At 41.9% G+C, this 16,992-nt stretch overlaps 1 protein-coding gene across 1 annotated transcript; it reads left to right on the top strand.

The window, feature by feature from the left end:
• Positions 1-12,330: 12,330 nt before the first annotated feature.
• Positions 12,331-15,321, top strand: LOC308298290 (uncharacterized protein). The gene is made up of 5 exons (XM_080741858.1): positions 12,331-12,861; positions 13,200-13,692; positions 13,882-13,976; positions 14,147-14,275; positions 14,395-15,321. Exons 1-5 carry the CDS (start codon positions 12,512-12,514, stop codon positions 14,591-14,593), a joined length of 1,266 nt encoding a protein of 421 aa, XP_080597984.1. The 5' UTR covers positions 12,331-12,511; the 3' UTR covers positions 14,594-15,321.
• Positions 15,322-16,992: the final 1,671 nt, after the last annotated feature.

Raw genomic sequence — 16,992 nt, 5'->3', positions numbered from 1 at the left:
TTATTCAAGTTCCCACTTTGAGAAACAAGGTCAGGACAGTCACACCATATGAGTTTTGCCATGTTTGGTTGAAGATTCTGAAGAAATGAGGAATGAAATGTTTTAATCTTGAGTAAGTTCACATAAAGCTTAATGTCCTGCACAATATTCAGAAGGTTTTTGACAAATATATTTTTTATTTATACATGTTTGACACCGAGGACAGCGAAAACGTTACGTCACGTCACCCACCCATGTGTGTGTGTGTGTGTGTGTGTGTGTCTGTGTGTGTGTGTGTGTGTGTGTGTGTGTGTGTGTGTGTGTGTGTGTGTGTGTGTGTGTGTGTGTGTGTGTGACGTCAATAGGCTTTACCCCGCCCCCGCTAAAGTAGAATCTCCGTCCCCAGGCTCACTCAATCCCAAAACGAAGTGTGTGATTGAGTCTGACGCTTACAGTCAGGCTACTTAGGAGTTGCCTTTAGTAAAGTTAATGTTACCTCAGCTTTAAACTTTCACAGATTCCCTAGAGCAGTGGTTCTCAACCTTTTCAAGCCACGACCCCCCAAAATAGACTCCGTTTGGAAGAAGCAAGATGCGATCATTTCCCAAAAATAAACAGCCTAATTATACATGAGAGACAAGCGTATCTGGGTATTGAAAACCTCAAGGGATGCGTCCATGACGTGTGTACCATGCGACCACCTAAACTTAAGATTTCCAATGCTAGCACTTTTGACTCACAGATGAAGTATATTAAAGTATATTGTAGGAAGTGTATCAAGATGACAGATATGCCACTTAAAGGCAAAATGAAGGGGGCGTGAATTTGTAGGCACCCGTGTGTCTCTATTGCAGATCTACAATTTATACAAGAGTATTTTTACACATTCACTTGTTTGCTCATTTCTTGTTTATTGTATGATTAAAGTCAAATGTCTAAAACGGTTATATACTTGTTTGCTTATTTTAGATTGTTGTTCTCATATAGCATGATTGATCAATCGATTGATTGGTTGATTGACTGATTGATTGAAAAAATATTTTACGTTTGCATAGGAAAACAGTTTCATGGCAGTTACATGGTAGGTCAACTATATGCCCAAGAATATAGCCTATATGGCTTGTTTCCATATTGAGATCCTTTTTTAACTAATATAACATTGAATGACAGGCACACCAACACAGTAACACATGCAGAAGATATCATCAGTCGTAAAAAACACAATGCAAAAATAAATGGTATTTACAGGGTCAGGCAGAGGTATGGATAGAAACTTCCAAAATAGATGGTATTTACAATAGAAAGATTAGTTTGTTTTAATTTAGGCTACCAGTTGGATAATTTATGGCAGCTCCGTGGCCGTGGAGAGCAAAGGTCCATTTCTCACTGGATTTGTCATCTAGGAGGGTTATTAAGGGAGCAATCGTTTTTTATGAACAGCACCCACTGGAGGAAAATAGGGGAGGGTCATGCTATTTTAATTTCAGTCCTAGGGAGGGTCTGCTGATTTCACTTTGAATTCAAGGGAGGGTCATGCAATTTTTCAAAAGCAAACAATGGCTCCAGAGGTACAGGCACTTATGCAACCATTGTCAACAGCCTTTTGCTTCATTTAATGACAAACCCTGAGTGCCATCCCTGGAAATGCCCCACAGTCACTGCAGTTAGTGAATGAACTGAAGTGGCTGTGTTTATACTAAAATGTATTTTTCTAAAACAATGGAGAGCTGTGTAAGGCAGCAACAATGGTTGTCAGAACTGTATCCCCCCTCCCTAAAGTGAAATGGTGCTAAAACAATTAACATTAGGTTAACGATCACTCGTTGAAAATGTGCATTTGACCAGATTTGACCACAGGCAATCAACAGCACAGAATGAATGGCAAAATGAATGAATGAAATGAATGGCAGCTGTTACATGTGTTGTGCACATGTGTCAACTTGCTTCTCTGTTCTGTTCTCACCACTGGTTAGGAATAATTAAGTTAAGGTTTTAGGCATACCGTAATTTTACTGTGGTAAATGTCATGTTGTAGGGGAGGGTCAATCTTTTTAATTTTAATGCTTGGGGAGGGTCATTGATTTTTTCCCCCAATTGAGAGGGAGGGTCATGGCATTTTATAAAAGGGCTTAGACATTTTCTCCAGTAACACCCCTCAATATATATATTTTTTTTTACCAAAATCTGCTGTGAAAATAACTTTTTAATGGTTTGACCTACAATAAGATTTACAATACAAGGTTTCAGAGACTATTTTGGTCAGGGAATGCATATTTGGTGTGTATAGCCTATAATGATTTTACCTATTTTTGACCTTCAAGTGCAAGGGATGGCTGCAAATTATGAACTCCAAATCTCAATTTTTTTTCTCCAAAACCGTCACAGAGCCTTCATATTTAGCTCTAATGAAAGCACAGAAGTACACAGAAGTAATCTCTGCAGTCAATAAAGTTAATGTTTGTGTGTAAACAACAGTTGCTGATTTGCAGTTTCCAATTGCTCTGTTTGGTTTTGGTTTTCTGTTACTCTGTCGGTACCCTTATTGTGTAGTATTGCTCCCAGTGTTTCCTGTCTGCCTAGTTACTGTTACCTGCCTTGTCTAGCCAGTGTGATTTTGTCAGTGCTTCCACCTGTGTCCTCTCAGTCCCCCAGCCTATCCCAGTGTTGATTGTCTGTTGTGTTCACCTGTGTCCTGTTAATCCCTGTCTATTTAAGCCCTGTGTTTGCACTGTGCAGTGTTTCTGTTCTTGTTGGTCTGTAGACATCACATTTGTGTTGTTGTGGGAGGTGTGTTTGACAAAATACATAAGCCTATGCATTGTACATTATGAGCAAGACCCAATTACAATAGAGAAATAAAGTAAAGTTCAAGGCACAGGTCGTCAAGTCCGTTAAGTGTCCAGAATACTGGAGAAGGGGAAGGGAGAAGCATATAGTGCCTATCAAGTCCTACCCCTGGCTCAATTTACAATAGAAAATAGACAATAGTTAATAAAGTGTTTTAACACTTATCAAAAATTATGATTCAAGCGGTAAATTAAAATTAGCACATTCCCACCACCCAATGAAAGACAAAGCATACAATGTCCTATGAATGTGTCCTAAAATGTGGCAAGCCTTGTAAGCCCACCAATACTTTAAATCAAGGCAAATGGGACAGCTTACAATTAAAAGCCCCAAAGCGGTCAGGACTTGAACATTTTGATGTTTACACAACCACCTCCTCAAGATGGGCCAATCAATTATATTTCTATCTCATCTTCAGCTGTAATTCAGCAAGCCAAGCTACGCAAAGACAACACAAGTAAAAATGCTCTGTGTGAACACAGTTGAACAACAAAACACACATTTACCAACAACCTCATATCTTTCACATAGGCATCTTTCATTACTTTTTTGTTGCCATGATTTTTTCTCTTCAATGTCCCTTGATGCCATGGTCTCCATAGACTTCCATGTAATTTATAGTGCACGGATCGTGCACGCCCATGCCTAGATGATGCACCGCTGTTGACAGCTTTCAAACAAAAAAACCGCTTGGAAATCCGTTCAGGCATTCATGATTTATCAGCCATTATTTTTTCTTCAGATGTAAACAAACATGGCTGCCATGTTTGAAAGAATGGGTTGGTATCGGGGTTAAACATGCAATTTCGCGATCGTGATCATGCCTAACACATTTCTGGAGGTCCAAAAAACATTTTTGAAAAAAAAAAATGAAAAGATTTTTTTTTCTTCAAAAACGGCCCAAACTCGGGGAAACTCGGGGTTGGCACAGCGTTGGTACCCATACAAACTCGGGAAACTCGGGGTTGGCACCATATGTGTTAATATACATTTTTTTTAGCAGTCATTGTCTCATCATTAGAATACTGACAGGTACAATGTGATGTGACAACAATCACACACTGCAATGCAATGATGTTGAAAATAAACTGAATGTTTTACATATTAAAATATGCATCAGTGAAAGTACAGTAATTGTAATACTGGATACCTGCGCATAGAGGATAGTTGGAGTTGTTGTTCAGCCATCCTCCCCTCCACATTGACCATAAAGTCTGCATTAGAAAAACCCAGGAAGAAAAAAACGAAATATTTCACTCTGCCAAGTGTTTAGCATCTTTGTTTGTCTGCTCCAGGAGTTGTTCCTCGAGCTGCAAATCCTCCTCGCTCCCAGAACGATCAATGTAGGATTGAATGAGAGACTTGATGTTGTTGTCGTAGTGTTTCATTTCTGCTTTGCAGTCGTATGAAGTCTTCAGTGAAGTCATCATTGTCGATTGCTAACACAAGGCAGATAGGTTTGTATTGCAGCCAATTGTCACCCATAATACAGAAGAAAATACAGGTGCATCTGTTCAATTAAATGTAACTCTACAGTATAAGTGAGGTTTATTGTGAGTCCTTGAATATGCTACTGACCTCCGTAAACTCTTTTATAGCGCAAAGACCCACAAGTCCAACCTGCGCATGCATTGTTTTTTCTTGAGCAAATACAAACACACTATGGCCCTCATTTATCAACGTGGTGCAGATCAAAATTTGGGTGTACACCGAAATTTAGGGAAGTCTCGACATTTATCATTTCAACTTGACTTTGGCGTTGGCGTAGGGTAGGATCAAATCTCATGTCAAGTCCAGAGGTGGTGTAGGATTCATCTAGAAGAAAAAAAAGAAATGCGTATATTTCCTAAACGCATAAAAAATAGATAAACCATATCCAAATCTTTTACAACAGGTGTCATAATTATAAGCGATCACCCGACCAATTACAAACTGTTATGTACATTTTGGCACCTATTTAAACAAGCTTTGACAGTCATCAGATGGCAACAATGGCAGACCTGGCTCTTCTAGAAGAGGTCATAGCAGAGGCAGCAGAGGAAGAAGAGAATGGATGTGGTGTGCGTCTTAGGGCCGAGCGGGTCTTTAAAGACAGAGCCGACTTATTGGCAGAAAATGACACCTGACTGATGAGTCGGTTCCGTTTTCCACGGCACATATTAATATGGCTGTGTGATAGACTCGAACCCATTTTAAGGAGACAAAGCAGGCGCTTGTGCGCCATATCAGTGCCCACCCAGGTTCTCTCCACATTGGGGGTGCTGGCCACCGGCACATTCCAACGCGAGATCGGGGATAGGTCTGGCATCACTCAGCCCACGGTGAGCCGGATGATGCCCTCTGTACTGGAGGTTATCAAATCCCTTACAGAGGAATTCATCCGTTCCCATTCAACGAGGGCCACCAGCAAACAGTGATTAAACGTGCATTTTATGAGATTGCTGGATTACCGAACGTGATAGGAGCGATTGACTGCACACATGTCCGAATTAAGCCACCATCGGTTAATGCTTATGCATATGTCAATCGCAAAAACTACCATTCCATCAACGTTCAGGTAATTTGTGATGCCGACCTATCCCTCCTCAATGTGGTGGCCCGGTGGCCAGGGGGTTCCCACGACTCCTACATATTTCACACAGGCGAAAATCGCGGGGGGGACAGGGGGTACGTGTCCCCCCCCAGGTCCACCCAGTCACCCTCAGAAAAAAAATCTTTTTTTGAGAAAATAATTATTGATGACATTTTAAAGTATTTAAGAGTGCTGCTGGAATAACTCAATAGATAGTCCCCCCAGGAATCCGCGGAGAAAAAGTATTGATTCCGCGGAGAACAATCCTGATAATGCGGAATTCCTGATAATGCGGACCCTGGGGGTCCCTGGAACTCCGGGGGTCCTTGGAGGTTGTAGTTTGGCAGGCAAGGAGTTTGTGTGGAAATTTTGGCATGGATCGGGGCAACGTTTGTGGAGATATGAGCAGGGCAAAAGTGTGACTCACTCACTGACTGACAGACAGCCCGTGGAGCTTTTGATAGTAAATGCGACCTACGGTCGCAATGACCAGTTATCAAGCTAAAAATTATATAGTTCTAACAATCAAGTAAAACCCTTCATGAAATAGCTACAATTAATTGTAATTAGTGGTTAGAATAATCAAATAATCATTTTTGAGAATAAAAATCTAATATTAAATCTATTATTTTTTAATTGCTATGGTTTTTAATAATTACTTTCTGTTGCAAAGACTATATTGTCATCCAAACCATGCCCAATGTAACCACATTTTAGAGGATATCCTACCTACTACCTAGAATAGGTGTAATATTTATTTATTCTCTTCTGCATTAGCATTGTTATTGCCAGGACCATAGAGAGGAACTATAGTTCAGGACACAGTTTCTGTCAGGAACGATTGTGGGACCGGACCATCCAGCCACACAGCCACACAGTCACAGTGCTAGCAGGAGGGAAGCTAAGGTCTGTATGAGGTGGCCACTGGTCAAATCATGTACAAATCGTTTTATAATAGTAGTAATAACAGTTCTGAGAGTCTCAGAGTGAGTGATGACATCATAATGTGGCGACTTTGTTTTGGCTGTGGTGGATACACTCTCTTGCTGTGGTGTGGAAGAAGCCAGAAGGACAGCATGATTTTTCATTGGACTATGTTTTCATTGGACACATTTATTGGAATTAAATGGATACCGACCTCACAACCTGTCCCAAGTTGCTACAGAACTAGAACTGTACATTTCGGGAGGACCAAGTTGACCAACAAGCAACAATGGTAACTATTTACTTTTTCATGTAAGCTTTGGTTGTGTTGGTTATTGCAGTAGTGATAACTTGAAAAGTAAATAAATAATACATCATAAAACCGTTAGGCCCGTATCTGAAGGAAAATGAGGGGGTAAAACTGGCCGAAAACCGATCTCTGCACGGGAAAAAAAACGAAATCGGGCGCGCACGGACGCGCGCGCGCATTGGTCCCCCTCTATACATTTCGTGGATCTGCGCGCCTGATTTCACAACAGTGGTGTGGGCATTCAACTGCAGGCAGGCGCTTTACGCGGCACGAGTCATCTAATAGGTGAGTAGACCTTGGCTATAGGCTGTGTAGCCTGTGTTCAAAATGAAAAACATTAATTTAAATGTATTCCAAATACTAACATTTCAGTGGGACTTGTGTTCTAGGTGACAAAAGGTTATGCCATGGCAGAGTACTTCATTACTCCACTGCAGGAACCCCAAACTGCCCAGGAGCGCAGGTTCAATGATGCGCACATCGAAACACGCGCTACTGTGGAGCGCTGCATCGGACATTTAAAAGGCGAGACGCGTGTGTGATCACATCCATTTATTTTCAGTAATCATTTATTTGGTTATCAGATATTTAAGTCTAATCCACATCTGCTTGTGTCACAAAGGCAGGTGGCTTTCCCTGAGCCACACTGGTGGCACAATGTTGTACAAGCCAGAGAAGGCTTGCAACATGATACTGGCCTGTGCTGTTCTCCACAACATTGCGGTGGCCCATGGAGTGCCCCTGGAAGGCCCCATTTTGTTAGACGCGCCCATGCCCATCGAACCAATGTTACCAGCGAACAACTACCAGAGGGCCGCACAGAGGAGGGCGGAAATCATTCGTCGTTTTTAAAAATGTATGTAACCCCATGCTGACCGTTTAGCCTGATAAGCTGTACCCAAATACTATTTATAATGCACATTAAAACAAAATTGCATACCTCAAAGTGCTCCAGGGTTTACAATCATTGGCATAAAACAGCAAAGGCAACGAAACAACTATAAACATGGCTAAAAGGCCCAAGAATAAATCAGACACTTTACACAGCATTTTACTGACAAAAACAAATATTTATTCAGCATTTGGCCGGGTCTGCAGTGCGCTGCATATCCTCTCCACACTCTGCGAGATGCCCGCTGTTAAATTAATGATAGACTGGTTAATTTGACCTAACGCTTCAATTATGTTTTGTTGGCCCTCCAGGACTGCAGCTGTGACCACCTGGGCTCTCTCAGCAGCAGAGGAAGGGCGCGTGCTCTCACCGCGCACCTCTCCTCTGCCTCCCGCGTCACCACCACTGCCAGCTGGGATGTCATTGGGGCTGGGGACCGAGGAAGGGCGGGCGCTCTCACCTCGCACCTCTCCACGGCCTCCCGCACGGGCCGCACCACCACCGCCAGCCGGGACATCGCTGCTGCTGGGGACCGAGGAACCACTGCCGCTTTCCTCCTCTGGAACAACGGCTGCCCCCGTTGTGCCACTGCACGAAGGCTCTGAAATTACAATTTGTATAAAGAATAAAAACTACTGTAAATGTGTGAACGGTGTATTCATTTAAATGTAAGACAATTGGCTACTGATATCATGTGCATGATCTTACCATCAAACACAGCGGCGTCGCCTCCTGGCACATCTAACCCTTCTATGGATTATTTTCCAATCAGGCTGGCAACCCTCTCCTCCACCTCGGTCAGCTCCAAATCTGGATTAGTCTGGTCATAGGATCACAATGGAAATAAGCTTCCGATCTGTATTGCATCTGTATCAACTTGTTGCTTTGCGGTCTACAATGTCACATAACTAACTTACCTGACCACCTCCGGTCAACATTGCGCTCTGTCGGTGAGCGCTGACGCGCTTTTTCACTGCCATTTTGACATCAGACCATTTCTTCTTGACCTATAAATAAATATAAATTTAAAAAAAAGAGAGAAGTAGGCCTACGCTGTGGCATATTGTTCAAATATATATTAAGCTATAGGCTAAAAAAAGCCAAAACAAATCTAGGCTATATTAAGCTATATTAAATCTATATTTAAATGGTAAATCAAACCTCTGCTGTAGTCCTCACGTCTCGTGAAACGCTGTTGACTTGAGAGGTTATCTTGGTCCGAATCTTATTTTTCTGGAAACCAGAAACCCCACAGCTTTTGTTCCCAAACAAAACATACACACTCAAGGTTAAAAACAACGCAGAAAACAATGCAGAGAAATACATACTTAACTTTCACTAACAAGGACCACACCATTTTTGAATGCAAGAAATGTATTAACAAAAGAATTAAGGCAAACAATTAACGAAAACATTAGAACAAATAATGAAGATCTTCAAATAATGAAGATGCCTATGCCGTCCAGGCCGAACCTTTAAGCCGAGGTGGGGAAGTCTTCGGGGGTCCCGCCGTAGCTCCCGGGCACGACAAAAACCCCATCAGGAACCTGAAAGAAAGATAGAAATAGAAGAGAAGTAGGGTGGGGGGGTGGGTGACGAAAACGAGAACAGAGGGAGAATAAGGGTTAGGAGGCGTTTATATACTGGCGGAGGTGACCTGATTGGAGGGGGCTTGATGGGAGGAGTAGATACGAGATTGGAGGTGACTAGATAGGAGGTGGAGATAACGGGACTGAAGGTGTGGCCCTGCTCCTGAACTTTAGTTGTCCCAACTACATTAAATAATGGTAGAAGACCAGTGCAAATACATCAAAATCTAAATTACAGGGATTAGGATTATTAAAAGCTAATCTGTAGGCTAAAAATGGGCTTCGAGGAGTGATTACTCCTCGAAGAGTTCTTAAAAACACAATATACCTCTTCTAAATATATACAAACAAATGTCATCATCTTTAAACTATCTAAACCAGGGGTTTTCAAAGTGGGTGACGGGGCACCCCGGGGTGCTGCAACAGCAGTCCAGCGGTGCCGTGAGATAATTTGATGATAATATTTGGAATTAATTTGGACACTTAAAAGTAGTGGCCATGCAGAAGCACTTACCTTCGTCATCGTTTCCATTTCCAGGTCAGGGAACAGGACGACCGGACTCAAGTTATGGTGCATTAAGACGGACATGGCCACTATTTTCTCTTCCCCTGGCGGAGTCTGAATAACCACGTGTCGACCTGGGGACAGAGAAACATACCCTATAACCGCCTGATGTTTTATGCACTTTCACTTATACTTTCACACAGTACCAAGAGTGGAGCTGAAAATGTCTGATCAACAAGTAACACATCCCTATATGGGTAACAAATCATTCTTACTCGAATATCAAAATCTTAATATTTTAGTCTTATTAACATGGCTAAATAGGCTACTTATTGAAATACATCTGTATACAACTCTACTCAAAAATAATTTAACCCTTAGGTTTATCCAGCGGGCGTTTGGTGTTTGGCGTTGTTATTGTCGTCATGTCATCCATGTACGCCCTGTTTGGAGAAAGACGCAGCCCGCTCTTCAACCGCTCCCCTTCAACCACCCTTCGGGATGCTCGAATAATGAGCTCCATTGCGATGCTGATCATTTGACGGGCCAGGTCGTTTTAATATTAAAACTACCTTGGCGGACACTAGACCTCCAATGGCACCTCCAATGGCACCTCCAATGACACCTGCCATGGCACCTCCAATGGCACCTACAATGACACCTTGAATGGCACCTCGATTGGCACCTCTAATGGCACCTGCAATGGCACCCAGTGATAGAGAGTGGTTATCACTGGGTTCTCTCTAGTTTATAGTCTTGACGGAACATGTCTATGTTCCGTCACCTCTGCATCGATTGGGAGGTTCAGGTCTTCGTGCTACAGTACAACAGAGATACTTTTAGGAAATAATAATAATAAGTATAATATTATGAATATAAAATTGTAGGGGTGCCTCGGAAAAAAATAAATATTTATGGGGTGCCCTGAGACGAAAAAGTTTGGGAACCCCTGCTGTACACACTGTAATACAGAATTATCTGCTAAACATCACTGATTCAGGGTAATCAGTTGCACAAAACTAGTAAAAACAGGCGATCTACAAGCACACAACGCCTTAGATGATAAATACAAAACAAACGGTTTTGGAAATACAAGGTTTCCACCCGACATGACGATGTGCTTTAAATATAATAATAATTAATTATATAATAATAATAGCAATACTAAAGAGAGAGAGAGAGAGAGAGAGAGAGAGAGAGAGAGAGAGGGGGGAGATGGAGAGAGAGAGGAGGGAGAGAGAGATGGAGAGAGAATGAGAGCAGCATTAGTAGGCTATTACGCAATTTACGCACGGACAAAACCTGCGCCATAATAATGTCGGCGCCGCCTCGGTCAATTCTCAACGGATTTTTAAAATTTTAAGTACTGTATATCTGTGAAGTGTCTGTATTCATTCAGTGTATATAAATGTTTTAATTGTCCCTCCATCAAACCATCAAGCTTGAAGTACAGAAATAATACTAGCCACAAGATTGCGTTGAGAGAGAGAGAGAAAGAGAGAGAGAAAGAGAAAGAGAGAGAGGGAGAGAGAAAGAGAGAGAGGGGGGGAGAGAGAGAGAGAGGGAGAGAGAGAAAGACAGAAAGAGAGATGGGGGGAGATGCGCACATAAACTCATTCCTTTTTTTTCACCCCTATGAACTGCCGCTCTATGCACAGTTGGATCGTTCGCTTATAATATAGAAGCAGCGGCCGCTCCGAGTTCCAGCCAGACGGGTAGCCTCCAAGCCCCGTCTTTGAGCCGCGTCTCAGAATTCAGAGCCGCGATTGAAACCGATAATCGCGTCTGGAGCCGCGGTGTGTCTCACAGAGCCGTGATGATCGCGTCTGTAAACGCGGTAAGTCTACCAGGGCCGCGGTTTCGCGTCTAGAAGACGCAAGCTCCGTCCAGAGACGCAAAGCTGCGTCTTGACCGCTATTTAAGCACTGACGCGTCATCAGACGGGTCTGAGGTCGCGTCAATTGACGGAGACGGAGCTGTCAGCGGCTGTCTCTAGTCAGGTCTGGACCTTGCCCCACGTAATTAGTGTAAACTGTATGTCCACCATTATGGAACATGCATTATAAACACAGCAGTGGTTTAAAATCTAGGTTTGATATAAATGGTTTGTTATAGATTGATATAAAGGACACGAATAACAAAGCCTATTAAAAACCTGTTAACAATCCTGTATAATTTGCAAAAAACGCCTATACACAGCGTACCCAAAGTAAATTGATTGTTGTTTTTAAACCATTTGGAGTAATGCATTGGGCATGGTCTCATTTTGAAGAAAACATTTTGAAGTTTTACCCAGAAATAAATAATCAGTCTGTGTGCAACTGACATTGAGTAATGCAAGTTTTAACTTACTGGAATAGCAGGTTTTTAATCCTCGCCTAAATATTTTCAGTAAATAGATGCCTGCATAACACTGTTATTATCATATAGGAGCTGAAAAACACAATGTGGACACATTTTGAAGCCTTACCTAGCCCAATTTCAAAGGACATGATAAAACTACAAAATATGAATATTTTACACATGTTTTACTAAGTGTATGTTTATGCGTTTTCATTTGGAGACATTTGCATATATCATATAAAAAGGTCAAAAAAGGGCTAATAGACTGGATTTTTTTTATTTTAATTTTTTATTATTTTTATATAATTATTATTATTATTTAATGTATTTATTTTAATGACAGCCCTAAAGCCGCTTTCACACCGGGAAATTACGCACGCCGTAAAAACGGACAGGAACGCAATTCTGTGCGTGAGCCGTGCGTCACCCTGCGCCACCCGTGCGCCAACCGTGCGCCAACTGTGCGCCTCGGCTCTGCGTGTGTAGGTGTGTCTATTGTGCGCGCTAGGCGCACTAGGCGGTGCTGTATGCAGATTATTCCACGTATAAAATGGCGAAGGTTGTATGGTACCGTATCCTATATGTCATTATGGATCCCATGCAGAGGCATCTTTTGGTCATTGCTCTGATCCATCATCGGCGGATCCGTGAAGAACAAGAACGCCGCCCACCCCGGAGATACTGGGTTCACCCCATCCTCCAGGGTCGGGCTGAAAGGGGGGAATATCATAGGCTCGTACGAGAGCTTCGGCTTGATGGGGAGCGTTTCATGGAATATTTTCGACTGAGCAGGACCCAGTTTCAGGAGGTTTTGAACCGAGTTGGCCCCATAATCGTCAAGATGGATACCAATTACAGAAAGGCTATTGGTCCAGCTGAACGCCTTGCTATCTGCCTACGGTAATAATAGCCTACTAATAATAAAACAATATAAATAAACCCAACATTTAAACACAACATAATACAGCTATAATACAGTGTGTGCATAATACAGCTATAATACAGTGTGTGCATAATACAGCTATAATACAGTGTGTGCATAATACAGCTATAATACAGTGTGTGCATAATACAGCTATAATACAGTGTGTGTGTGTGTGTGTGTGTGTGTGTGTGTGTGTGTGTGTGTGTGTGTGTGTGTGTGTGTGTGTGTGTGTGATAAGCCATGTTCAGCTTAGAGTGTAACTTGTCTTTATAAAACATAATAAAACATGTTTTTGATTTGTGTTTATTGACAGGTTCCTGGCTACTGGCGATTCATTCAGAATGATCGCTTTCAATTACCGTGTGGGTGTGAGCACTGTCTCGATTATCGTGAGACAAGTTGCCACAGCCATATGGGACACAATGGTTGATGAATGTATGCCTGTTCCCACCATGGCTGACTGGAAAGCAATTAGCCAGAAGTTCCATGAGCGATGGAACTTCCCTAATTGTGTCGGTTCCATCGATGGGAAGCATGTCATCATACAATGCCCTTTCAAGTCCGGCTCACTGTATTTCAATTACAAAAAAACATTCTCAATTGTCCTCCTGGCAGTGGTGGATGCTGATTATCTTTTCAGGATAATTGATGTGGGCCAATATGGCAAGAACCCTGATGGTGCCACATTGTACCATTCTGCTTTTGGTGAGCACCTGAGGGATCGCACCCTGGACCTCCCTGCCGATACACCCATTCCAGGAGCAGAGTACAGGGGACCAGTGCCCTATGTCTTTGTGGCTGACGAGGTTTATATTTTGCACAATGTTTTTATTCTCCCTTTTCCCCCTGTCATTCAATGTTATATGAGATACTTCAATGGTTTCCTGTGGAACTCAGCAAAGTGCTTTACTAGGATCTCCTTTTAGTTGACCTTGTACCAGTGAACTGTACCTTTTTCTATACAAACCTCTAATAAAGTCTTCAATCAATCAAAGGCATTTGCACTCCAAAGAGACCTGATGAAACCCTTCCCTGGAAAGGACATCACCAGGGAGAGCAGGATCTTCAACTACCGTCTCAGCCGTGCCCGGTTTGTGTTACAAATGTGTTTTTATTTGAGTGAATGACATGAAGTCAGCAATATTCAAAAATAACCAAGAATGTATAACTGTCTGCAACAATGGATGCTCTTTTTCTCTTTGCTCTTTTTTATTTATTTATTTTTTCCCAATATGAAGCTTATTTCTGTTTTTCTGACAGGTTTGTGGTTGAGGATACCTTTGGCATCCTCGCTTCTCAGTGGCGCATGTACCACCGTGTGATTGGAGTCTCCCCTAGAACTGCAGAGGAGTGTGTCAAGGCCACATGCATACTGCACAACTTTATGAGGTTTGATTGATTGATTATTTTATTAGACAAAAATGTAGTACAGTACAAGTACAGTTAAACACCCTGCCTAAAAGGAACATCTCAAATAAGACCTTGTACTGTCTTTTTTATGTTGGAAGGTTGCCATCTGTCAGGGCCCAGGGGGCAGGAAGAGCACCTCTAGTCCAAGTAACAGCTCCAGCCTCCAGCCTCCGGGATGTCTCCAGGATGGGCCCCAACAATGCCTCGATGGAGGCATTCCGCATAAGGAGGACCCTCTGCTCTCATTTCAATAATGAGGGTGCCGTGGCATGGCAAAATGACATTTTTATTTCATGAAAATAACCTTTTGTGTGCCTAGCGCAGGAGTGTCACAGGGTTGTTTTGTCCTTGTTTCCATTTCAGTTAGTTTTTCAGTTTAGTTTTTAGTTTAGTGTATTTTCTTTTCAATTTACAGTAGAGAAACTGCAGAGTCGTTAAGTTGTGGATTTTCCTTTTTCTTTCTGTTATTTAATATTTTCTATAGTTCTAGTTTTGCCCTTGTTTTTTTGTTACTTTAAGTACATTTTAATGCCAATACTTTTGTACTTTTACTCAAGTACATTGTGAATTCCAGACTCTTACTTGGAACAGACTATTTCTACATTGCAGTATTGATACTTTTAAAACTTTTTCTACCTGAATAACCTTGATTGTGTGGCATTATGTTGGATTAAAACTTGAATCAAAAAAGCATGGATTATGCATTGTCAATGAAGTAGCAGTTTATGGTATTGGCAGGTGATGGAGTTAACAGTTATTACATAATCGTCTAATCTCATTACTTGACATAATCACGATTATTTGGTCAATCTTTAATATGTTGAAAATGTTCCAATATAACATTTTCAAAAACTGTAGAAATGGCTGATCTACAAGCTTACAACTTGTGAGCTTGTAGATCGGCTATTTTCACTATAATGTATCGTCATGTAAAATGTCATAATCGTGACAGCCCTAGGTGGAGTAATCATTTTACTCTGGGAGAGTATACGTAACCAAATGGACCCATTGGGTACAACTCAGAGACAGAATGGGTCAAACAATAACAGAAATATGTTTCAAGGTTGTTTTTTTATTTTATTTTCTGTGAGCACTTTGATTATAAGAAAAAATAATACAACAATAATTTGTGCTCTTTCAATTCGATATTTTCTTTTCAACATCTTTGCCGCAAAATAAATCAATGAACATGTTTTTACTTAAGTAAAAGTATCAATACTGCAATGTAGAAATAGTCTGTTACAAGTAGGCCTAAGTCTGGAATTCAAAATGTACTTGAGTAAAAGTCCAAAAGTATTGGCATTAAAATGTACTTAAAGTAACAAAAAAACAAGGGCAAAACTAGAACTATATAAATATTAAATAACAGAAAGAAAAAGGAAAATCCACAACTTAACTACTCTGCAGTTTCTAAACTGGAAATTGAAAAGAAAATACAAAAAAGAAAAGAAAAGAAAAGAAAAGAAGAGACAGAGCGAAGTTGGACATGCATCACTCGCTGTCATGTGCGAAGTGGAAAAGCCTCTGGTGCATGTCCAACTTCGCTCTGTCTCTCCTTTCCCCTTGAGGGACTTGTTGTAACAAAGGCAATAAACTCAACAAAAAAAGTTCGTCAGCATCTCGCTGTGGGGGTGGGGGTGGTGGAGGAGGTGGAGGTGGAGGTGGGGGGTTCACACATCGCCCTAGGGACTCTACCACCCTGTGCTCAAAATGTGACATTGTGTGGTGTCTTTTTTGTGCCCTTTTCCTCCCTGCCCCTGCCCCTGCCCCTGCCCCTGCCCCTGCTGGTGATGCTGGGGCCTCCTCCTCACCAAGCTGTACTGGGGGGGAAATGGGTACTGGAGGCACTGTGGGTGATGGGAGGTTGTACCGCAGGAGGGATGGTGAATGTGACATTTGGGAGTACTGGGATGGGCTGACTTCTGAAAGATGTAGAGTGATGTCCTGTGTGTTGTCCTGTGTGTCGGTGGTGGTTTGAGTGCTGGTTGGGGTGACTGGCACGGCAGGGACGGTTGGGATGACTGGCACGGCATGGATGGTAGGGTTGATTGGCAGGGGTGCAGGGATGGTTGGGCTAGGTGGCGGAATTGTGGCAGATGGTGGGACTGTCCGGGTTAAATTTGATGATGTTGCTGTGCGTGCTTGTATATGTTCTGTGAGGAAGGATAGTATTGGATAGAGATGCCAGGGGGGTTTGGAGGAGGCCCCAGCACCACTCCTCTGTGATTCTTCAATCCTTTTCTTCTCCCTGGCAAGTGTCCCTCAATGTTTTCCATTTTTTTTTACACGTTTCAACTATAGTGAAGAGAGAAGACAAGATTACATTAATAACAAGCAATTAAAAAAAAAAACTTTTGAACAGTGGAGAAGAAGTACACTTAATCAGTGGTGTTAACATTATTCAACTGTCAGTATAATTTATATAGGGTTGATGGGTTTTATAAACCCACGGCCCCCCCTAGTGGCGAAAATACAGTAATGCAGAAATATAATGGGGTTGTTGGGATGTATGTATAATAAAACAAGGAGCTGGAGGCTATTCTAATTCTAATTGCTATCATGGTTGATTCTTGTTGCTCCTTTTGGCTTTTTTACTGTATGTTTAAAACAGATATTCCAAAGATTCCCCACCCCCCCCTAAAAATCCCATGTTATCCAACAAACAAACAAACACACACACACACACACACACACAC

Source organism: Nannobrachium achirus (assembly GCF_963921795.1).
Source record: "Nannobrachium achirus genome assembly, chromosome: 14".
Classification (NCBI taxonomy): Eukaryota; Metazoa; Chordata; class Actinopteri; order Myctophiformes; family Myctophidae; genus Nannobrachium; species Nannobrachium achirus.
Note: the sequence above shows the minus strand (reverse complement) of the source record. Positions and strands in the feature narration are given on the sequence as shown.